A 25,849-nucleotide genomic window follows, 5' to 3' on the forward strand; every position below is an offset into this window, starting at 1 on the left:
TATTTTCTAAACTCCAAGTATTAGGCCTAATGAAAAGAAAGAAATCTATATTCGAATTTTTAACATGACTCTTTATATTTTTTATAGAGACACACCATTTTTTTCCTCAAAGGAAGATATTAGAACCATTTTATAAATCTCTTGATTTTTAAAAATTGTTTAAAAATATCATTTTTTCCTCTATAATGTACTTCTCTCCCCCCAGTAGTCAATATTTCACTGCTTTAAGTTAAACAACTAATACTGGGTGAAAGCTGAGAATTATTGTTAAGCGCGATCGGTCTTTGCAAAAAGAAGGGAAAAGACACCTTTTTGTCATTTGTCTCATTCTCAGTGAGACGGTAGGTTCTCAAAACTACCACCAGGTGAAGTGTTCCTGATCTAGGTAGACAGCTAGATATATGGACAGACATAGAGCTATGAAGAAAAGTACAGAAGGATACATACCAGGTAATTTACAAGCACCATGAGTTAGAGATAGGATAATAAGAGTAGAGGCAATTAATAAAACAGTAATAGTAATAATAATAATTTTTTAAAGTGTATATTTCATGTTTGTAAAATTATGATTCCATTTAAATAAAGAAATTTTGAAAAAAGCCAATTAGAACTATATCTATTATTACAAGGCTGTCCATGTTGCAGTCTCAAATAAAAAAAGCAAACTGTAAATTCTCCATTTTAAAAACAAAACATTTTACTCTGTGTCTGTGCGTATATGTGTATATATGTGTGTGTGTGTGTGTGTGTGTACACACACACACACACACACACACACAAATAAAGGAAAAGATGTAGAAGGCCATAAATCAACCTAATCTTAACTTGGGTTATCTGAAGGTGACTGGAGACATTTAAAGATTTGTGGAACACTGGATGCAAGCTACTACTGGTGATTTTATTTTCTGTCTTCTTTCTCCTTCATACCTGTTCTCTTATTCACCAGGGGCTTGTTTGCCCAGAAGCTTATCTCCTGGTGTGATTACTAGCTCTTGCCCCAGCTTTCTCTGAACCATACCAACCACTCTCTAGCATGGCTGAGAGAATGTGGGCACTGATCAACCTCTGAGCTAGAGAAATGTCTCCGCAGTGTCTCACAGGCTTGAGGCTTTCCTGGTAAGGGGTTGTAGCGTGTGCTCATGTTCCTAATCTGGGCTGGGGTTGCAGGCCAAAGGAGCAGCAGGAGGCAGGCAGGTGGAGAGCGGGTCAAGTTGCTGGTGGTACCCTATTGCCAAGTCAAACTTCACATATCATTCCCTCCCATCACCTGGATCTAGGGAAAGCAAAACTCCATGAAGATGACGGGTTCTCATTTTCCTGCCAAACTCTTAGTCTACAAAGAGTGACTGCAGTACAAGGAAGTACAGCATGTTCTTTTAGTAAAGAGGCTAGCATACTGTAGACTCCTGACAGATATGAAAGAGCACTAATGCTGCTTCGAGCAAAGTAGGTCCAAAGAATTCGGTAGGTGTTTTTATTTGAACAGAAGAAGTCATTGGGTATTCATGAGACTATGCAAGCTGGAATAGTTTAAAAGCCAGAAATTATGCGTGAGAGAGACATGAAAACAGTTTTTAAAACTCCATCTATGTTAACACAGATTATGTGTTTCTACATCATTACGGATACATGAAAAATAACATCAGTATCTCCCTCCCTCCCTCTCTCTCTCTCATATCTCTATCTCATTATGCTTTCATATAACAAGGATAGTACTTTATGCTACTATTTTTTAATGACTTCTTAGAAATAAACTGACAATCTCAATAAACAAGTAAAATATATAGTATAGTATGTCAGAAGATGATCAGCCCCCTATGGAAGAAAATAAGAGGGATAGAGAGTGCCACTGGTGGGCTGAAGGTTGCAATTGTACATAGTGTGGAGTCAGGGAAGGCCTTGCTGAGAAGTGAAAATCTGAGCAAAGTACTGAAAGAGGTGAGAGGGAAAAGCCATGTGAACACCTAAGAGAAGAATGCTGGAGGCTGAAGCGTTCGCATATGCAAAGGCCCCGAGTCAGGGGGCATGCTGTTACCTCTCCAACGTCATCTCCCCATATTCTGCACCTCCCCCACTTTACTCCAACCAAGCAGTGGCTTCCTCGCTGTTGCTCACATAAGTGCTGCTGCATGGGGAGTGAGGGAGCAGGAAGGCAGCGCAGACCTGTAGAAGCTCCTCTGAACTGGGCTTCCTCTCAAATTTAAAGACAGCCCAGCATCATATGACTGAGAGGGATGCTGGGCAAACAAACACTCCTCTTGAGCAGCAATGTCCAACAGAACTTTCTGCAACGATGAGAATGTTCTCTATCTGTGCTGTCCAATAAGTAGCTAGTATGACCGAGGAATTGAAATTTTAATTATATTTTATTTTATTTTATTTTTTAACACCTTTATTGGAGTATAATTGCTTTACAATGGTGTGTTAGTTTCTGCTTTATAACAAAGTGAATCAGTTATACATATACATATGTTCCCATATCTCCTCCCTCTTGCATCTCCCTCCCTCCCACCCTCCCTATCCCACCCCTCTAGGTGGTCAGAAACCACCTAGCTGATCTCCCTGTGCTATGCAGCTACTTCCCACTAGCTATCTACCTTACGTTTGGTAGTGTATATATGTCCATGCCACTCTCTCACTTTGTCACAGCTTCCCCTTCCCCTTCCCCATATCCTCAAGTCCATGCTCTAGTCGGTCTGTGTCTTTATTCCCATCTTGCCCCTAGGTTCTTCATGACCTTCTTTTTATTTATTTTTCTTAGATTCCATATATGTGTGTTAGCATACGGAATTTGTTTTCCTCTTTCTGACTTACTTCACTCTGTATGACAGACTCTAGGTCCATCCACCTCACTACAAATAACTCAATTTCGTTTTTTTTTATATTTTATTTTAATTATTTTAAATTGAAATAGTCAGATGTGGCTAGTGGCTACTATACTAGCCAGCATAATTCTAGAATAAAGGTAGGTCTTGAGAACACAGGTTTTTATCACTGATAGACACATTACTTCTAAGAAAAGAAATACATTTCATTTAATTTGCTGAAGTTCAATTGGTCTAATGAAAATTCTATGATTAAACGTGGCAATTGTGATAGCATTACTTAATTGTCACAAAACATATGTATTAACCATTATTTGCCATGTAATTCTTTGGCTATTGTGTGGAAAAAACCATTGTTATTAGGGTTTCTTATCTCAGCTTTAGTGTTTCCCTGTAGATGACTTACTATTGCTAAAGTAATAGTTAAGAACATTTTTTAAGCTGTTTTTTAATCAAACTGCGTTTCCTGCTAGCAAGTTTTTTCCTCTCAATTTGATTTGTCTTCAGGTGACACACACACATGCAAGTTTAAAAATATGAATGAAATATGATGAATAGGATGTGGTATAATTAGCTTTACATTCATGTATTATTAAATAAACAGAATCAAAGTCTGTGATTAGAAGAATGGCTTAAAAGATTCTGGGGGTGGGGACTGGCATTCAAATAGCTTTGGTTTCTACAAAATGGGAAATAGGAGATATACTAGTTATTTCAAGAGATGTGCAAGGCCCATCTCTAAAAACTATACTGAACTTTATGAAAATATATGGTTTCTAAGAAAAGGCATATATATATATGTAAATATATATATATATATATATATATATATATATATATATATACACCAAACACATCACTATTAAAGCTAGATAAGAAAACTTCATGTTTTAGAATTTCTATGTTTAAATCAACAGCACCCAGAGACGATGAAAGCTAGGAACTAAAAAATTTATTGCTTTGTTAAAACTCAGTTTATAATTCAAAGGATGTTTTAAACCTCTGAGCTGTTATGAAGCATTATGGGGTTTATAGTGGAGATGAAAACAGAAATAAAAAGATCTGACAAACAGAAAATGCCAAAGATATTTCCAGCAATCTCAACATGGACTCCTTTTTCCTATCACTATTTTTTACCTTATTCCAAGAAAACTGACTTTAACTCATCTGCCTGAAAAGACAACTATGTTTCCAGGGGCCCCTTTCAAAATGTAAGTGTTTGATAGGCAATTTATTTGAAAGAAAATTATTATTATTATTTTTTTGCTTTACACGGGCCTCACACTGTTGTGGCCTCTCCCGTTGCGGAGCACAGGCTCTGGACGCACAGGCTCAGCGGCCATGGCTCACGGGCCCGGCCGCTCCACGGCATGTGGGATCTTCCCGGACCGGGGCACGAACCCATGTCCCCTGCATTGGCAGGCGGATTCTCAACCACTGCGCCACCAGGGAAGCCCGGAAATTATTTTTATAATCGTTAAAAAGGAAAAGAATGTGAACTCTGTGAAGGCAGAAATTTTGGTTAATCTACAGTATTTGCAGTGCCCAGAATAGTGCCTGCATATAGTATGTACTTAATATTTATTAAATTAATAATTTGACCATCATCTTTTATTAAAATAACTGGGGCTTCACTGGTGGCTCAGTGGTTAAGAATCTGCCTGCCAATGCAGGGGACACAGGTTCGAGCCCTGGTCCAGGAAGATTCCACATGCTGTGGAGCAACTAAGCCCGTGCACCACAACTACTGAACCTGTGCTCTAGAGCCCATGAGCCACAACTGCTGAGCCCGTGCACCACAACTACTGAAGCCCATGCACCTAGAGCCCGTGCTCCGCAACAAGAGAAGCCACCGCAATGAGAAGCCCGCGCACCGCAACGAAGAGTAGCCCCTGCTCGCCACAACTAGAGAAAGCCTGTGCGCAGCAACAAAGACCCAATGCAGTCAAAAATAAGTAAATAAAATAATGTTTTTAATTATAAAAAAGATAAGATAACCAATTTGTATTATAACACTAGTGTAGATTTTCATTTTAACTTTGGTAATCTAGAATCATTCCACTTAAAAATTCTTGTTTTACCATCTATGCACACAACAAAACCCTTTTCAAAGCTTATTGGTAATTCACAAAATTAGCCAAAGGCTATTCATTATCTTATTCATTATTTCTGTGGTTACAGAATTCTATGATCCCTTCCAATTCCAAAGTTTATTTATTCTAATAATGACCAAAAACTGAAAAGAAAAAAAATCTGAAACCTATTCAAATGGAATATCACAGAATGTCAAAACAAAATATTATTTAAATTACTAAAGAAATAATTGCATAACAACTGATGGACTGTCCTTGCTATTTCATGGTTTTCTCAAATCTTTTAAGGGGTATTTTCTAGTGCTCTGCCTAGTCTTTTTTTATATTACTGTCAGATCCTTTGCTTTCAAAATCAAGTGTACTGAGATGTCATATAATAAACTGCACTATGCTTTTTAAATTTTATACCAAAAGATTTAGCTTATTTTAAAAACAAAATCGAATACACATTGGAAAATACTGAGCTGGAATGTTTGCTAAAATGCTGTTTACTGCAAAAGTCCCAGTGTTTTATCAACTAACACTGAAGTTTAAATTAGAGCTAAACTCAGGAAATTGACCTTCATAATATTTTAACATGATGTTTGGCTTTGTAAGGTGGTTTTCTTCTAAGAAAAGAGGACTTAAATGTCTTTAACTTACAGTCATATTTCGGTCCCAGATCTGTATGCTTCCATTCTGGCAGGCAGCTGCTATGAGGTTTCCATCTCTACTATATGTACAAGTGGTGGGAATTACTTTTTTACCCTGCACTGTCCGTGGTTTAAACACACTTTTTTGCTTCTTTGGATTTTCAACTTCCCATGTCCTCACAGTCCTAAAAAAAAATGAGATTTTCATTTATAAAAAAGAAAGGATTTTAAAATATAAGAGTTCACAAAGACTGCTTCACCTTTTAAGCATATAAATCTAATTAATGTTTTTAATTTTTTATTTAATATTTAAATAATATTTTAAATAAAATGTGCATTGTAAAACATTCTATGCTTACAAATGAGATTACCCACTAAAATAAAGTGAACCATCCAAATTGTGTTTTCATGAAATCAAATAGCAAGTGGCAAATTCCACTTTAAATCTGTCAGAGTTCTTAGTTCTGACCCTCTAAAGCAGCAGCTTCCAAACAATTCTGACTATACACCATGATCAGTAAAACTGTTTAACATAATACACCCCCTACATACACACATTAATTTCTAAATTACATGTGTTAATGTACTGCCATATAACACACACCAGAAAACACACTGAAAAAAACTGGTCACTAAGAAAGAATGATGCCCTGCTCTAGGGCCCAGGCAAATATCTCATGTCTCTGGGGGAGGCTGACTGCCTCAAGTTTCCACCAAGTAACCACTAATAGCAGTCTAGAGCTGGAGCAGAGAGAACGAATACCTTCCTGCTCATAGCCCCAGGCAAAGGAGTACTGCCACTGAGGGAGGCTAGAATAAAATCTATATGAGAAAAAAAAAATACAGAAAAACCAAAGACTAGCAACTTCTTTGCAGAAACTATCCAGGCTAAACCACTACAGAACAACATCTCTAAAGTTCTGAAAGAAATAAAAAAGTCAATCTAATATTCTAAAGCCAGAGAAAACATATTTCAAAAGAAGGTGAAATAAAGGCTTTTTCACATGAACAAAACCTGAGATAATTCATTTCCATCAGATATGTACTACAAGAAATGTTAAAAGAAATTCTTCACAAAGAACAAATATGACACAAATGGAAATATGAATCTACACTAAGAAATGAAGAGTGCCACATATGGTAAAAATGAGGGTAATGTAAAAGACATTAAATGTAAAACATTTAAAATGTTTAAATCTCCTTAAAAGATAAACGGCTATAAAGCAAAAATAATAACATATTGTGAGGTTTGTAACATATGTTCAAGTAAAAGGTGTGACAGAAATAGCACAAAGGTTGGGAGGGAGGAATGAAAGTATACAGTTTACACTATATTTGAAATGGTAAAATATTATTTGAATAGAGACTTTGCTACATTAAAGATGCATATTACTAACTCTCAAGCAATCGCTAAGACATTTTTTATAATGAATATGTAATAATGGAGAAAAAATGGAAACCAAAAATTAATCCTATCAAAAATAGGAAAAGGAGGCAGCTTCAAGATGGCAGAAGAGTAAGACACGGAGATCACCTTCCTCCCCACAGATACATCAGAAATTCATCTACACGTGGAACAACTCCTACAGAACACCTACTGAACGCTGACAGAAGACCTCAGACCCCCCAAAAGGCAAGAAACTCCCCACATACCTGGGTAGGACAAAAGAAAAAAGAAAAAACAGAGACAAAAGAATAGGGACGGGACCTGCACAAGTGGGAGGGAGCCGTGAAGGAGGAAAGGTTTCCACACACTAGGAAGCCCCTTCACGGGCGGAGACTGCGCGTGGGGAGGGGGAAGCTTCGGAGCCGCGGAGGTGAGCGCAGCAACGGGGGTGCGGAGGGCAAAGCAGAGAGATTCCCGCACAGAGGATCGGTGCCGACCAGCACTCACCAGCCTGAGAGGCTTCTCTGCTCACCCGCCGTGGCGGGCGGGGGCTGGGAGCTGAGGCTCGGGCTTCGGAGGTTGGATCTCGGGAGAGGACTGGGGTTGCGGAGTGAACACAGCCTGAAGGAGGCTAGTGCGCCACGGCTAGCGGGGAGGGAGTCCAGGAAAAGGTCTGGAACTGCCGAAGAGGCAAGAGACTTTTTCTTCCCTCTTTGTTTCCTGGTGCGCGAGGAGAGGGGTTTAAGAGCACCACTTAAAGGAGCTCCAGAAACGGGCGTGAGACACGGCTATCAGCGCGGACCCCAGAGACGGGCATGGGACACTAAGGCTGCTGCTGTGGCCACCAAGAAGCCTGTGTGCAAGCACAGGTCACTATCCCCATCTCCCCTCCAGGGAGCCTGTGCAGCCCACCACTGCCAGGGTCCCATGATCAAGGGATAACTTCCCCGGGAGAACGCACAGCGGCCTCAGGCTGGTGCAACGTCATGCCGGCCTCTGCCGCCGCAGGCTCGCCCCGCGTCCGTACCCCTCCCTCCCCCCGGTCTCAGTGAGCCAGAGCCCCCGAATCAGCTGCTTCTTTAACCCCGTCCTGTCGGGGCAGGGAACAGATGCCCTCAGGAGACCTACACGCAGAGGCGGGTCCAAATCTAAAGCTGAACCCCGGGAGCTGTGCGAACAAAGAAGAGAAAGGGAAATCTCTCCCAGCAGCCTCAGGAGCAGCGGATTAAATCTCCACAGTCAACTTGATGTACCTGCATCTGTGGAATACCTGAACAGACAACGAATCATCCCAAATTGAGGAGGCGGACTTTGGGAGCAAAGATATATTATTTTTTTCCACTTTTTCTCTTTTTGTGAGTGTGTATGTGTAAGCTTCTGTGTGTGATTTTGTCTGTATAGCTTTGCTTTCACCATTTGTCCTAGGGTTCTGTCTGTCCGTTTTTTTTTGTTGTTTGTTTGTTTTTTTACTTAAAAATTATTTTTCTTAATAATTATTTTTTCTTTTAATAACTTTATTTTATTTTATCCTCTTTCTTTCTTTCTTTCTTTCTTTTTCTTTCTTCTTTCTTTCTTTCTTCCTTCCTTCCTTCCTTTCTTTCTTTCTTTCTTTCTGTCATTCATTCATTTTCTCCTCCCTTTTATTCTGAGCCATGTGGATGAAAGGCTCTTGGTGCTACAGCCAGGAGTCAAGTGCTGTGCCTCTGAGGTGGGAGAGCCGAGTTCAGGACACTGGTCCACCAGAGACCTCCCATCTCCACATAATATCAAACGGTGCAAATCTCCCAGAGATCTCCATCTCAACGCCAATAATCAGCTTCACTCAACAACCAGCAAGCTACAGTGCTGGACACCCTATGACAAACAACTAGCAAGACAGGTACACAGACCCATCCATTAGCAGAGAGGCTGCCTAAAATCATAATAAGGCCACAGACACCCCAAAACACACCAGCAGACGTGGACCTGCCCACCAGAAAGATAAGATCCAGCCTCATCCACCAGAACACAGGCACTAGTCCCCTCCAACAGGAAGCCTACACAACCCACTGAACCAACCTTAGCCACTGTAGACAGACATCAAAAACAACGGGAACTATGAACCTGTAGCCTGTGAAAAGGAGACCCCAAACAGAGTAAGTAAAGCAAAATGAGAAGACAGAAAAACACACAGCAGATGAAGGAGCAAGGTAAACACCCACCAGACCTAATAAATGAAGAGGAAATAGGCAGTGTACCTGAAATAGAATTCAAAAAATGATAGGAAAGATGATCCAAAATCTTGGAAAAAGAATAGAGAAAATGCAAGAAACATTTAACAAGGACCTAGAAGAACTAAAGAGCAAACAAACAATGATGAAGAACACAAAAAACGGAATTAAAAATTCTCTAGAAGGGATCAATAGCAGAATAACTGAGGCAGAAGAACGGATAAGTGACCTGGAAGATAAAATAGTGGAAATAACTACAGAAGAGCAGAATAAAGAAAAAATAATGAAAAGAACTGAGGACAGTCTCAGAGACCTCAGAGACAACATTAAATGCAACAACATTCGCATTATAGGGGTCCCAGAAGAAGAAGAGAAGAAGAAAGGGACTGAGAAAATATTTAAAGAGATTATAGTTGAAAACTTCCCTAGTATGGGAAAGAAAATAGTCAATCAAGTCGAGGAAGCACAGAGGGTCCCATACAGGACGAATGCAAGGAGAAACATGCCAAGACACATATTAATCAAACTACCAAAAATTAAATACAAAGAAAACATATTAAAAGCAGCAGGGAAAAAAAACAAGTAACACACAAGGGAATCCCCATAGGTTGACAGCTGATCTTTCAGCAGAAACTCTGCAAGCCAAAAGGGAGTGGCAGGACATATTGAAAGTGATGAAAGGGAAAAACCTACAACCAAGATTACTCTACCCAGCAAGGATCTCATTCAGATTTGATGGAAAAATTAAAACCTTTACAGACAAGCAAAAGCTGAGAGAGTTCAGCACCACCAAACCAGCTTTACAACAAATGCTAAAGGAACTTCTCTAGGCAAGAAACACAACAGAAGGAAAAGACCTACAATAACGAACCCAAAACAATTAAGAAAATGGGAATAGGAACATACATATCAATAATTACCTTAAATATAAATGGATTAAATGCTCCAAAAAAAAGACACAGACTCGCTGAATGGATACAAAAACAAGACCCATGTATATGCTGTCAACAGGAGACCCAGTTCAGACCTACGGACACACACAGACTGAAAGTGAGGGGATGGAAAAAGATATTCCATGCAAATGGAAATCAAAAGAAAGCTGGAGGGCTTCCCTGGTGGCGCAGTGGTTGAGAGTTCGCCTGCTGATACAGGGGACATGGGTTCGTGCCCTGGTCTGTGAAGATCCCAGATGCCTCAGAGCGGCTGGGCCGGTGAGCCATGGCTGCTGAGCCTGCGCATCCGGAGCCTGTGCTCTGCAACGGGAGACGCCAAAACAGTGAGAGGCCTGCGTACCGCAAAAAAAAAAAAAAAAAAGAAAGCTGGAGTAGCACTTCTCATATCAGGCAAAATAGACTTTAAAATAAAGACTATTACAAGAGACAAAGAAGGGCACTACATAATGATCAAAGGATCGATCCAAGAAGAAGATAAAACAATTGTAAATATTTATGCACCCAACATAGAAGCACCCCAATACATACGGCAAATACCAACAGCCATAAAAGGGGAAATCGACAGTAACACAATCATACGAGGGGCCTTTAACACTGCACTTTCACCAATGGACAGATCATCCAAAATGAAAATAAATAAGGAAACACGAGATTTAAATGATACATTAAACAAGATGGACTGAATTGATACCTATAGGACATTTGATCCAAAAACAACAGAATACACATTCTTCTCAAGTGCTCCTGGAACATTCTCCAGGATAGATCATATCGTGGGTCACAAATCAAGCCTTGATAAATTTAAGAAAATTTAAATTGTATCAAGCATCTTTTCCGAACACAACGCTATGAGACCAGATATGAATTACAGGAAAAGATCTGTAAAAAATACAAGCCCATGGAGGCTAAACAATACACTACTTAATAACCAAGTGACCACTGAATAAATCAAAGAGGAAATCAAAAAATACCTAGAAACAAATGACAATGGAGACACGACGACCCAAAACCTATAGGATGCAGCAAAAACAGTTCTAAGAGGGAAGTTTATAGCAATACAATCCTACCTTAAGAAACAGGAAACATCTCAGATAAACAACCTAACCTTGCACCTAAAGCAATTAGAGAAAGAAGAACAACAACAACAAAAAAAAACCCACGTTAGCAGAAGGAAAGAAACCACAAAGATCAGATCAGAAATAAATGAAGGAAAAGAAGTCAAAGATCAATAAAACTAAAAGCTGGTTCTTTGAGAAGATAAACAAAATTGATAAACCATTAGCCAGACTCATCAAGAAAAAAAGGGAGAAGACTCAAATCAATAGAATTAGAAATGAAAAAGGAGAAGTAACAACTGACACTGTAGAAATACAAAGGATCATGAGAGATTACTACTAGCAACTCTATGCCAATAAAAGGGACAACATGGAAGAAATGGACAAATTCTTAGAAATGCCCAACCTGCCGAGACTGAACCAGGAAAAAGAAAAAATATGAACAGACCAATCACAAGCACTGAAATTGAAACTGTAATTAAAAATCTTCCAACAAACAAAAGCCCAGTACCAGATGGCTTCACAGGTGAATTCTATCAAACATTTAGAGAACAGATAACACCTATCCTTCTCAAACTCTTCCAAAATATAGCACAGGGAGGAACACTCCCAAACTCATTCTACAAGACCACCATCACCCTGATACCAAAACCAGACAAAGATGCCACAAAGAAAGAAAACTACAGGCCAATATCACTGATGAACATAGATGCAAAAATCCTCAACAAAATACTAGCAAACAGAATCCAACAGCACATTAAAAGGATAATACACCATGATAAAGTGGGATTTATTCCTGGAATGCAAGGATTCTTCAAGATACACAAATCAATCAATGTGATACACCATATTAACAAATTGAAGGGGAAAAACATATGATCATCTTAATCGATGCAGATAAAGCTTTCGACAAAATTCAACACCCATTTATGATAAAAACCCTGCAGAAAGCAGGCATAGAGGGAACTTTCTTCAACATAATAAAGGCCATATATGACAAACCCACAGCCAACAACGTCCTCAATGTTGAAAAACTGAAACCAATTCCACTAAGATCAGGAACAAGACAAGGTTGCCCACTCTCACCACTATTATTCAACATAGCTTTGGAAGTTTTAGCCACAGCAATCAGAGAAGAAAAAGAAATAAAATGAATCCAAATTGGAAAAGAAGAAGTAAAGCTGTCACTCTTTGCAGATGACATTATACTATACATCGAGAATCCTAAAGATGCTACCAGAAAACTACTAGAGCTAATCAATGAATTTGGTAAAGTAGCAGGATACAAAAGTAATGCACAGAAATCTCTGGCATTCCTATATAATAATGATGAAAAATCTGAAAATGAAATTAAGAAAACACCTCTATTTACCACTGCAACGAAAAGAATAAAATATCTAGGAATAAATCTACCTAAAGAGACAAAGGACCTGTATGCAGAAAACTATAAGACACTGATGAAAGAAATTAAAGATGATATGAATAGATGGAGAGATATACCATGTTCTTGGATTAGAAGAATCAACATTGTGAAAATGACTCTACTACCCAAAGCAATCTACAGATTTAATGCAATCCCTATCAAACTACCACTGGCATTTTTCACAGAACTAGAACAAAAATTTCACAATTTGTTTGGGAACATAAAAGACCCCAAATAGCCAAAGCAATCTTGAGAACGAATAAAGGAGCTGGAGTAATCAGGCTCCCTGACTTCAGATTATACTACAAAGCTACAGTAAACAAGACAGTCTGATACTGGCACTAAAACAGAAATATAGATCAATGGAACAGGATAGTAAGCCCAGAGATAAACCCATGCACATATGGTCACCTTATCTTTGATAAAGGAGGCAAGAATATACAATGGAGAAAAGAGAGCTTCTTCAATAAGTGGTGCTGGGAAAACTGGACAGGTACATGTAAAAGTAGGAAATTAGAACACTCCATAAAAACACACACAAAAATAAATTCAAAATGGATTAAAGAGCTAAATGTAAGGCTAGACACTATCAAACTCTTAGAGAAGAACATAGGCAGAACTCTCTATGACATAAATCACAGCAAGATCGTTTTTGACACACCTTTTAGAGAAATGGAAATAAAAAGAAAAATAAACAAAATGGGACCTAGTGAAACTTAAAAGCTTTTGCACAGCAAAGGAAACCATAAACAAGACCAAAACACAACCCTCAGAATGGGAGAAAATATTTGCAAATGAAGCAACTGACAAAAGATTATCTCCAAAATTTACAAGCAGCTCATGCAGCTCAATAACAAAAAAACAAGCAACCCAATCCAAAAATGGGCAGAAGACCTAAACAGACATTTCTCCAAAGAAGATATACAGATTGCCAACAAACACATGAAAGAATGCTCAACATCATTAATCATTAGAGAAATCAAATCAAAACTACAATGAGATATCATCTCACACCAGTCAGAATGGCTATCATCAAAAAATCTACAAACAATAAATGCTGGAGAGGGTGTGGAGAAAAGGGAACACTCTTGCACTGTTGGTGGGAATGTAAATTGATACAGCCACTATGGAGAACAGTATGGAGGTTCCTTAAAAAACTAAAAATAGATCTACCCTACGACCCAGCAATCCCACTACTTTGCATATACCCTGAGAAAACCAGAATTCAAAGAGTCATGTACCAAAATGTTCATTGCAGCTCTATTTACAGTATCCAGGACATGGAAGCAACCTAAGTGTCCATCAACAGATGAACGGATAAAGAAGATGTGGCACATATATACAATGGAATATTACTCAGCCATAAAAAGAAATGAAATTGAGTTATTTGTAGTGAGGTGGATGGACCTAGAGTCTGTCATACAGAGTGAAGTAAGTCAGAAAGAGAAAAACAAATACGGTATGCTAACACATATATAGAGAATCTAAGAAAAAAAAAAAGGTCATGAAGAACCTAGGGGCAAGATGGGAATAAAGACACAGACCTACTAGAGAATGGAGTGGAGGATATGGGGAGGGGGAAGGGTAAGCTGTGACAAAGTGAGAGAGTGGCATGGACATATATACACTACCAAACGTAAAATAGATAGCTAGTGGGAAGCAGCCTCATAGCACAGGGAGATCAGCTCGGTGCTTTGTGACCACCTAGAGGGGTGGGAGGGAGGGAGACACAAGAGGGAAGAGATACAGGAACATATGTATATGTATAACTGATTCACTTTGTTATAAAGCAGAAACTAACACACCATTGTAAAGCAATTATACTCCAATAAAGATGTTAAAAAAATAGGAAAAGATAATTTAAAAGAACAATGGGATAAATATAAAACAAATAGCAATATGGCAGGTTTAAATCCAACCTCATCAGTAATTACATTAATTGAAAAAGGCATAAAAGCTTGAATTAAAAGGAAAAGAATGTCAGATTAGATAAAAGCAAAATTCAGCAGATTCTGTATTAAAAAACATACAAAAACCTTTAAATATAAAGACTTGGGACCTCCCTGGTGGCACAGTGGTTAAGAATCTGCCTGCCAATGTAGAGTATACAGGTTTGATCCCAGATCCGGGAAGATCCCACATGCCGTGTAGCAACTAAGCTTATGTGCCACAACTACTGAGCCTGTGCTCTAGAGCCCACGAGCCACAACTACTGAGCCCGTGTGCCACAACTACTGAAGCCCATGTGCCTAGAGCCTGTGCTCTACAAGAGAAGCCACCACAATGAGAAGCCAATGCACTGCAACAAAGAGTAGCGCCCCTTGCCACAATGAGAGAAAGCCCACACACAGCAACGAAGACTCAACGCAGCCAAAAAAACAAATAAATAAATCTTTAAATAAATAAATAAATAAAAAGACTAAACAGTCTAACATTAAAAGGATGGAAAAAAGATGTGCCATAACATAATCAAAAGGAAGCAAGAGTGACTATATTAATGTCAAAGTGGACTTCAAAAGAAGAAATAAAACTAGAGACAGAGGAAAAGTTCATAATGATAGAGAGTCAAATGATCAAGAAGACATAACAATCCTAAATGCATACGTCCCTAATAACAGAGTTTCAAAATGTGAAAGCAAACTTAACAGAAATAAAAGAAGAAATACCGACGGATACACCAGAAATACAGCTACACGTGGAACAACTCCTACAGAACACCTACTGAACGCTGGCAGAAGACCCCAGACCTCCCAAAAGGCAAGAAACTCCCCACATACCTGGGTAGGGCAAAGCGGAGAGATCCCTACACAGAGGATCGGTGCCGAGCGGCACTCACCAGCCCGAGAGGCTTGTCTGCTCGCCCGCCGGGGCACTCGGCACTGGGAGCTGAGGCGCGGGCTTCGGTCAGAGCGCAGGGAGAGGACTGGGGCTGGCGGCGAGAACTCAGCCTGAAGGGGGCTAATGTACCACAGCTAGCCGGGAGGGAGTCCGGGAAAACTCTGGAGCTGCCGAAGAGGCAAGAGACTTTTTCTTCCCTCTTGGTTTCCTGGTGCGCGAGGAGAGGGGATTAAGAGCGCTGCTTAAAGGGGCTCCACAGACGGGCGCGAGTCGCGACTGAAAGCGCGGAGCCCAGAGACGGGCGTGGGACGCTGGGGCTGCTGCTGCCGCCGCCGGGAGGCCTGTGTGCGAGCGCAGGTCACTGCCCACACCGACCTTCCAGGAGCCTGTGCAGCCCGCCACTGCCGGGGTCCCGGGATCCAGGGGCGGCTTCCCTGGGAGAACGCACGGTGCGCCTCGGGCTGGTGCAACGTCACGCCGGCCTCTGCCGCTGCAGGCTCGCCCCGCACTCCGTGCCCCTCCCACCCTCCCGGCCTGAGTGAGCCAGAGTCCCCGAAGAGGCTGCTCCTTTAACCCTGTCCTGTCTGAGCGAAGAACAGACGCCCTCCGGCGACCGACACGCAGAGGCGGGGCCAAATCCAAAGCTGAGACCCAGGAGCTGTGAGAACAAAGAAGAGAAAGGGAAACCTCTCCCAGCAGCCTCAGAAGCAGCGGATTAAAGCTCCACAATCAACTTGATGTACCCTGCATCTGTGGAATACATGAATAGACAACACATCATCCCAAATTGAGGAGCCCGGAGTCAGTGCTGTGCCTCTGAGGTGGGAGAGCCAACTTCAGGACACTGGTCCACAAGAGACCTCCCAGCTCCACATAATATCAAACGGCGAAAATCTTCCAGAGATCTCCATCTCAACACCAGCACCCAGCTTCACTCAACGACCAGCAAGCTACAGTGCTGGACACCCTAAGCCAAACAACTAGCAAGACAGGAACACAACGCCACCCATTAGCAGAGAGGTGGCCTAAAATCATAAAAAGTCCACAGACACCCCAAAACACACCACCAGACGTGGACCTGCCCACCAGAAAGACAAGATCCAGCCTCAACCACCAGAACACAGGCACTAGTCCCCTCCACCAGGAAGCCTACACAACCCACTAAACCAAACTCAGCCACTGGGGACAGACACCAAAAACAACAGGAACTACGAACCTGCAGCCTGCAAAAAGGAGACCCCAAACACAGTAACATAAGCAAAATGAGAAGACAGAAAAACACACAGCAGGAGAAGGAGCAAGATAAAAACCCACCAGACCTAACAAATGAAGAGGTAATAGGCACTCTACCTGAAAAAGAATTCAGAATAATGATGGTAAAGATGATCCAAGATTCTATTTCCCAGATCCAAAATCTTGGAAATAGAATAGACAAAATGCAAGAAACAGTTAACAAGGACCTAGAAGAACTAAAGATGAATCAAGCATCGATTAAAAACACAATACATGAAATAAAAAATACTCTAGATGGGATCAATAGCAGAATAACTGAGGCAGAAGAACGGATAAGTGAGGTGGAAGATAAAATAGTGGAAATAACTGCTGCAGAGCAAAATAAAGAAAAAAGAATGAAAAGAACAGAGGACAGTCTCAGAGACCTCTGGGACAACATTAAACGCACCAACATTCGAATTATAGGGGTTCCAGAAGAAGAAGAGAAAAAGAAAGGGACTGAGAAAATATTTGAAGAGATTATAGTTGAAAACTTCCCTAATATGGGAAAGGAAATAGTTAATCAAGTCCAGGAGGCACAGAGAGTCCCATACAGAATAAATCCAAGGAGAAATACGCCAAGACACATATTAATCAAACTGTCAAAAATTAAACACAAAGAAATCATATTAAAAGCAGCAAGGCAAAAACAACAAATAACACACAAGGGAATCCCCATCAGGATAACAGCTGATCTCTCAGCAGAAACTCTACAAGCCAGAAGGGAGTGGCAGGACATAATTAAAGTGATGAAGGAGAAAAACCTGCAACCAAGATTACTCTACCCAGCAAGGATCTCATTCAGATTTGATGGAGAAAGTAAAACCTTTAGAGACAAGCAAAAGCTGAGAGAGTTCAGCACCACCAAACCAGCTTTACAACAAATGCTAAAGGAACTTCTCTAGGCAAGAAACACAACAGAAGTAAAAGACCTACAATAACGAACCCAAAACAATTAAGAAAATGGGAATAGGAACATACATATCGATAATTACCTTAAATGTAAATGGACTAAATGCTCCCACCAAAAGACACAGAGTGGCTGAATGGATACAAGAACAAGACCCATATATATGCTGTCTACAAGAGACCCACTTCAGACCTAGAGACACATACAGACTGAAAGTAAGGGGATGGAAAAAGATATTCCATGCAAATGGAAACCAAAAGAAAGCTGGAGTAGCAATTCTCATATCAGACAAAATAGACTTTAAAATAAAGACTACTAGAAGAGATAAAGAAGGACACTACATAATGATCAAGGGATCGATCCAAGAAGAAGATATAACAATTGTAAATATTTATGCACCCAACATAGGAGCACCTCAATACATAAGGCAAATACTAACAGCCATAAAAGGAGAAATCGACAGTAACACACTCATAGTAGGGGACTTTAACACCCCACTTTCACCAATGGACAGATCATCCAAAATGAAAATAAATAAGGAAACACAAGCTTTAAATGATACATTAAACAAGATGGACTGAATTGATATTTATAGGACATTCCATCCAAAAACAACAGAATACACATTTTTCTCAAGTGCTCATGGAACATTCTCCAGGATAGATCATATCTTGGGTCACAAATCAAGCCTTGGTAAATTTAAGAAAATTGAAATTGTATCAAGTATCTTTTCCGACCACAATGCTATGAGACTAGATATCAATTACAGGAAAAGAGCTGTAAGAAATACAAACACATGGAGGCTAAACAATACACTACTTAATAACCAAGTGATCACTGAAGAAATCAAAGAGGAAATTAAAAAATACCTAGAAACAAATGACAATGGAGACACGACGACCCAAAACCTATGGGATGCAGCAAAAGCAGTTCTAAGAGGGAAGTTTATAGCAATACAATCCCACCTTAAGAAACAGGAAACATCTCGAATAAACAACCTAACCTTGCACCTAAAGCAATTAGAGAAAGAAGAACAAAAACATCCCAAAGTTAGCAGAAGGAAAGAAATCATAAAAATCAGATCAGAAATAAATGAAAAAGAAATGAAGGAAACGATAGCAAAGATCAATAAAACTAAAAGCTGGTTCTTTGAGAAGATAAACAAAATTGATAAACCATTAGCCAGACTCATCAAGAAAAAAAGGGAGAAGACTCAAATCAATAGAATTAGAAATGAAAAAGGAGAAGTAACAACTGACACTGCAGAAATACAAAAGATCATAAGAGATTACTATAAGCAACTCTATGCCAATAAAATGGACAACCTGGAAGAAATGGACAAATTCTTAGAAATGCACAACCTGCCAAGACTGAATCAGGAAGAAATAGAAAATATGAACAGACCAATCACAAGCACTGAAATTGAAACTGTGATAAAAAATCTTCCAACAAACAAAAGCCCAGGACCAGATGGCTTCACAGGCGAATTCTATCAAGCATTTAGAGAAGAGCTAACACCCATCCTTCTGAAACTCTTCCAAAATATAGCAGAGGGAGGAACACTCCCAAATTCATTCTACGAGGCCACCATCACCTTGATACCAAAACCAGACAAGGATGTCACAAAGAAAGAAAACTACAGGCCAATATCACTGATGAACATAGATGCAAAAATCCTCAACAAAATACTAGCAAACAGAATCCAACAGCACATTAAAAGGATCATACACCATGATCAAGTGGGGTTTATTCCAGGAATGCAAGGATTCTTCAATATACGCAAATCAATCAACGTGATACACCATATTAACAAATTGAAGGAGAAAAACCATATGATCATCTCAATAGATGCAGAGAAAGCTTTCGACAAAATTCAACACCCATTTATGATAAAAACCCTGCAGAAAGTAGGCATAGAGGGAACTTTCCTCAACATAATAAAGGCCATATATGACAAACCCACAGCCAGCATCGTCCTCAATGGTGAAAAACTGAAACCATTTCCACTAAGATCAGGAACAAGACAAGGTTGCCCACTTTCACCACTCTTATTCAACCTAGTTTTGGAAGTTTTAGCCACAGCAATCAGAGAAGAAAAGGAAATAAAAGGAATCCAAATTGGAAAAGAAGAAGTAAAGCTGTCACTATTTGCAGATGACATGATACTATACATAGAGAATCCTAAAGATGCTACCAGAAAACTACTAGAGTTAATCAATGAATTTGGTAAAGTTGCAGGATACAAAATTAATGCACAGAAATCTCTGGCATTCCTATATACTGATGATGAAAAATCTGAAAGTGAAATCAAGGAAACACTCCCATTTACCATTGCAACAAAAAGAATAAAATATCTAGGAATAAACCTACCTAAGGAGACAAAAGACCTGTATGCAGAAAATTATAAGACACTGATGAAAGAAATTAAAGATGATACAAATAGATGGAGAGATGTACCATGTTCTTGGATTGGAAGAATCAACATTGTGAAAATGACTCTACTACCCAAAGCAATCTACAGGTTCAATGCAATCCCTATCAAACTACCACTGGCATTTTTCACAGAACTAGAACAAAAACTTGCACAATTTGTATGGAAACACAAAAGACCCCGAATAGCCAAAGCAATCTTGAGAACGAAAAATGGAGCTGGAGGAATCAGGCTCCCTGACTTCAGACTATACTACAAAGCTACAGTAATCAAGACAGTATGGTACTGGCACAAAAACAGAAAGATAGATCAATGGAACAGGATAGAAAGCCCAGAGTTAAACCCACAGACATATGGTCACCTTATCTTTGATAAAGGAGGCAGGAATGTACAGTGGAGAAAGGACAGTCTCTTCAATAAGTGGTGCTGGGAAAACTGGATAGGGACATGTAAAAGTATGAGATTAGATCACTCCCTAACACCATACACAAAAACAAGCTCAAAATGGATTAAAGACCTAAATGTAAGGCCAGACACTATCAAACTCTTAGAGGAAAACATAGGCAGAACACTCTATGACATAAATCACAGCAAGATCCTTTTTGACCCACCTCCTAGAGAAATGGAACTAAAGACAAAAATAAACACATGGGACCTAATGAAACTTAAAAGCTTTTGCACAGCAAAGGAAACCATAAACAAGACCAAAAGACAACCCTCAGAATGGGAGAAAGTATTTGCAAATGAAGCAACTGACAAAGGATTAATCTCCAAAATTTATAAGCAGCTCATGCAGCTCAATAGCAAAAAAACAAACAACCCAATCCAAAAATGGGCAGAAGACCTAAATAGACATTTCTCCACAGAAGATATACAGACTGCCAACAAACACATGAAAGGATGCTCAACATCTTTACTCATTAGAGAAATGCAAATCAAAACTACAATGAGATATCATCTCACACCAGTCAGAATGGCCATCATCAAAAAATCTAGAAACAATAAATGCTGGAGAGGGTGTGGAAAAAAGGGAACACTCTTGCACTGCTGGTGGGAATGTGAATTGGTACAGCCACTATGGAGAATGGTATGGAGGTTCCTTAAAAAACTACAAATAGAACTACCATATGACCCAGCAATCCCACTACTGGGCATATACCCTGAGGAAACCATAATTCAAAAAGAGACATGTACCAAAATGTTCATAGCAGCCCTATTTACAATAGCCCGGAGATGGAAACAACCTAAGTGTCCATCATCGGATGAATGGATAAAGAAGATGTGGCACATATATACAATGGAATATTACTCAGCCATAAAAAGAAATGAAATTGAGCTATTTGTAATGAGGTGGATAGACCTAGAGTCTGTCATACAGAGTGAAGTAAGTCAGAAAGAGAAAGACAAATACCGTATGCTAACACATATATATGGAATTTAAGAAAAAAAAAATGTCATGAAGAACCTAGGGGTAAGACAGGAATAAAGACACAGACCTACTAGAGAATGGACTTGAGGATATGGGGAGGGGGAAGGGTAAGCTGTGACAAAGCGAGAGAGTGGCATGGCCATATATACACTACCAAACGTGAGGTAGATAGCTAGTGGGAAGCAGCCGCATAGCACAGGGAGATCAGCTCGATACTTTGTGACTGCCTGGAGGGGTGGGATAGGGAGGGTGGGAGGGAGACGCAAAAGGGAGGGGATATGGAAACATATGTATATGTATAACTGATTAAATTTGTTATAAAGCAAAAAAATAAAATAAAATAAAATAAAAAAAAAGAAGAAATACCAAATCCACTTTTTTTATAGGTTCATGTGATTTTTTTTCACATCTTTATTGGAGTATAATTACTTTATAATGCTGTGTTAGTTTCTGCTGTACAACAAAGTGAATCAGCTATATGTATACATATATCCCCATATCCCCTTCTCTTGAGCCTCCCTCCCACCTCCCTATCCCACGTCTCTAGGTCGTCACAAAGCATCAAGTTGATCTCCCTGTGCTATGCAGCAGCTTCCCACTAGCCATCTGTTTTACATCTGGTAGTGTATATATGTCAATGCTACTCTCTCACTTCGTCCCAGCTTACCCTTCCCTGCCCCCATGTCCTCATGTCCGTTCTCTATGCCTGCATCTTTATTCCTGCCCTGCCACTAGGTTCAGCAGTACCGTTTTCTTAGATTCCATATATATGCGTTAGCATATGGTATTGTTTTTCTCCTTCTGACTCACTTCACTCTGTAGAACAGACTCTAGGTCCAACCACCTCACTACGAATAACTCAATTTCGTTTCTTTTTATGGCTGAGTAATATTCCGTTGTATATATGTGCCACATCTTCTTTATCCATTCATCTGTTGATGGACACTTAGGTTGCTTCCATGTCCTGGCTATTGTAAACAGTGCTGCAGTGAACATTTTGGTACATGACTCTTTTGAATTATGGTTTTCTCAGGTTATATGCCCAGTAGTGGGATTGCTGGGTCATATGGTAGTTCTACTTTCAGTTTTTTAAGGAACCTCCATACTGTTTTCCATAGTGGCTGTATCAATTCACACTCCCACCAACAGTGCGGGAGGGTTCCCTTTTCTCCACACGCTCTCCAGCATTTATTTTTTCTAGATTTTTTGATGATGGCCATTCTGACTGGTGTGAGGTGTGACCTCATTGTGATTTTGATTTGCATTTCTCTAATGCAGATCCATACTTATAACTGTATACTTCAACACTCCTCTCTCATTAACTAATAGAACAAGTAGACCTCTCTCTGCCACTCCAAAAAAATCAGTAAGGCTACAGAAGTCCTCAAAAACTGTACCAAACAAGTTGAGGTAATTAACACTTATATAATACATCACCCAACAACAACTGGACGTGCATTCTTTTATACATTCAACATTCACCAAGACAAACCACATCCTGGGCCATTAAAACAAATCTAAACACAATAAAATGACAGAAATCATACGAAGTATGTACACTGTCCAAAAAATAAAACTAAATAAATGATCAATAACAGAAATGTATCTGGAAATATATCTCTTCCAAAACATTTAGCAATTAATAAATACAATTCTAAATAATCCATGAGTCAAAGAAAAAAATCACAAGGGATATCTCTGAAGCCAAAAAAACGTGAAAATACAATATATCAAAATTCATCGTGTCCGACTAAGGCTGGGCACAGAGGAAAAATCTAGCAGTAGCTACATATGTTAGAAAAAAAGAAAGGCCTCAAATCAATGACCTAAAATTCAAACTAGAAAAAAGGGAGAATATTAAATCCAAAGCTAGCAGAAGGAGGGAAATGAGAATACAAATGAATAAAACAGAAAACAGAAAACCAGTAGAGAAACCAAAAGCTGGCTATTTGAGAAGACCAATAAAATTAATGAATTTTTAGCTGGAATGATTAAAAAACAGAAACTGGAGACAACATCAAACACCAGTATCTTGAATGAAAGAGAAATATCACTATAGAGCTTAATGACATTGAAAGAATAATAAGGAAATTTTATGAATGAATTTATATAAATATAATAATTTAGATCAAGTGGACAAATTTCCTTAAAAGACAAACTACCAAAGCTCACTCAATAAAAAATAAATAACTAGAATATTCCTATATGATTTTAAACTAAGTACGTAGTTTAAAATTCTCCCACTAAGGATGACTTCACTGTTGAATTCTACCAAACATTTAAGAAAGAAATAATACCTTAAGAAAGAAAAGGCTGCCTACTGAATGGGAAAGATATCTTCAAAGATATATCTCATAAGGGGTTGATATCCAAAATATACAAAGAACTCATACAGCTCAACATCAAAAAAACAAACAACCTGGTGGGAGGAGATTTGGGGATATATGTATAGCTGATTGACTTTGTTATAAAGCAGAAACTAACACACCATTGTAAAGCAATTATACTCCAATAAAGATGTTAAAAAAAAAAAAAAAAGGGCAGAGGCAGGTCAAAGTTCCACCAGACAAAGAGTAGCCTTCCCCACAACAGTGCTCTTGAGTAGCCCCATGTGGCCCCAGTAGGAAGCCTCTGATAACTTTGACAGATGAAGCTACAACAATAGCAGAGCCCAAGGGGAAGAAACAAGACTCCTCCTCTTCTTTCCCAGCAAGGACTCAGCCAATGAAAAGACATGGACTCTGTTTACTACAGCCCTCCCAACTTCCTTTTGCCCTCTATAAAAGAGTTCTCCTTCCCATGCCTCTGGGGACTTGCACGTGGCTCCATGGTGGCAGACCTTGAATTGCAATTCTCTGCTTATCCCAAATAAACCCATTTTGCTGGAGAAATATCTGAGAGTCTATTTGTTTCAGGTCAACAAGAGGAAGGGAGTTAACAAGATCTGGGGACTCTGGAAGACTCAGAAAAGCAAATTATCCACTTGACACATTTGAATGGACACTAGTTGACACCTCTCAGGCTGACCAGATGCAGGACTCTAAAGACCCCCAAAAACCAAGAATAGGGGCTTCCCTGGTGGCACAGTGGTTGACAGTCCACCTGCCGATGCGGGGGAAAGGGGCTCGTGCCATGGTCCGGGAAGATCCCACATGCCACGGAGCGGCTGGGCCCGTGAGCCATGGCCGCTGAGCCTGCACGTCCGGAGCCTGTGCTCCGCAACGGGAGAGGCCACAACAGTGAGAGGCCCGCGTACCGCAAAAAAAAAAATTAAATTAAATTAAAAAATTAAAGGCTTACAGACTGGAAACAAGAAATAAAACTGTCATTATTAAGAGACCACATGATCATCTATATAGATAATCCCAAGAATCTACAAAAATGTTAGAACTAATAAGTGAGTTTAGCATGTCACAGGATACAAGGTAAATAATCATAAATCAATTCTATTTCTATTGACTAGCAACAAACAACTGGATGTTGAAATTATGAAAATAATACCATTTATAACAACATGAATAAATATTGAATCTGTCAAGATATGTGTAGTATCTGTACACTAAAAACCATCAAATATTTCTGAGAGAAACAAAAGAAGATCAACACAAATGAGAAGATATACTGTATTCATGGAGTCAATACTGTTAAGATTTCAATTCTGCCCAAATTAATCTTTAAATTCAATTCAATCTCAATCAAAATTCCAGCAGAATCTTCTTGGGGGTTAGAAACTGATAGAGCTAACTCTAAAACTTACATTGAAATGCAAACAACTTGGAACAGCCTAAAACAATTCTGGAAAAGACAGAAACTCATTCTACCCAGACTCCCAGATTACCTTCTAACTCCCACATTATAACACCAATCACATAAGTTGTAATTACACATACTGACATCTATTTCTTCTACAAAAAGAGCTCCATTAGAGCAAGGGCTCTGTCTGGTTTTTATTTTTTTAAATCTTTGTATGCACAAAGAAGTTCTACCAAATCTCTTGAACCCAATAGGAACATAACACATACTAGATTCTCAATAATTGCTTTGAATGAATTAAAGAAATTCACTGCTTATCTAAGCTAGAAATCAATTTTATTGAGATAAAACCAACATACAATGAAATGTAACTGACTTTTAAATGTATAGGTTTAAAGTAGCCAGCGTTTGCTGTCAAATATTTATGATTTTTTCCAAATGAAGGTTGTTTTTTGGTTTTTTTTAAATAACTTTTGCATGTCTTCTCCCTAAGCTTTGCTTGGGAACTTAATCAGCTGTTTAACATTACCAAACCCTAGTTTTCAGAGCTGTCAAACCCAGTGCCTAATATAAGAATGCATTCACTAAATTTTAGGAGCTACTAACTAGCAAAATGTACGCTCAAATAAGAGTTTGGG

The 25,849-nt window shown here is 39.2% G+C and overlaps 1 protein-coding gene across 2 annotated transcripts in view; it reads right to left on the bottom strand.

The window, feature by feature from the left end:
* The window catches only part of WDR70 (WD repeat domain 70), a 315,980-nt gene that overhangs the window by 107,327 nt on the left and 182,804 nt on the right, over positions 1-25,849 (bottom strand). For both annotated transcript variants that reach the window (XM_082623147.1, XM_082623146.1), the window contains exon 10: positions 5,561-5,735. In XM_082623147.1, the coding sequence (XP_082479273.1) occupies positions 5,561-5,735 (175 nt within the window). The remainder of the gene's footprint in view (positions 1-5,560; positions 5,736-25,849) is intronic.

Source organism: Mesoplodon mirus (genome assembly GCF_964341445.2).
Source record: "Mesoplodon mirus genome assembly, chromosome: 5".
Lineage (NCBI taxonomy): Eukaryota > Metazoa > Chordata > Mammalia > Artiodactyla > Ziphiidae > Mesoplodon > Mesoplodon mirus.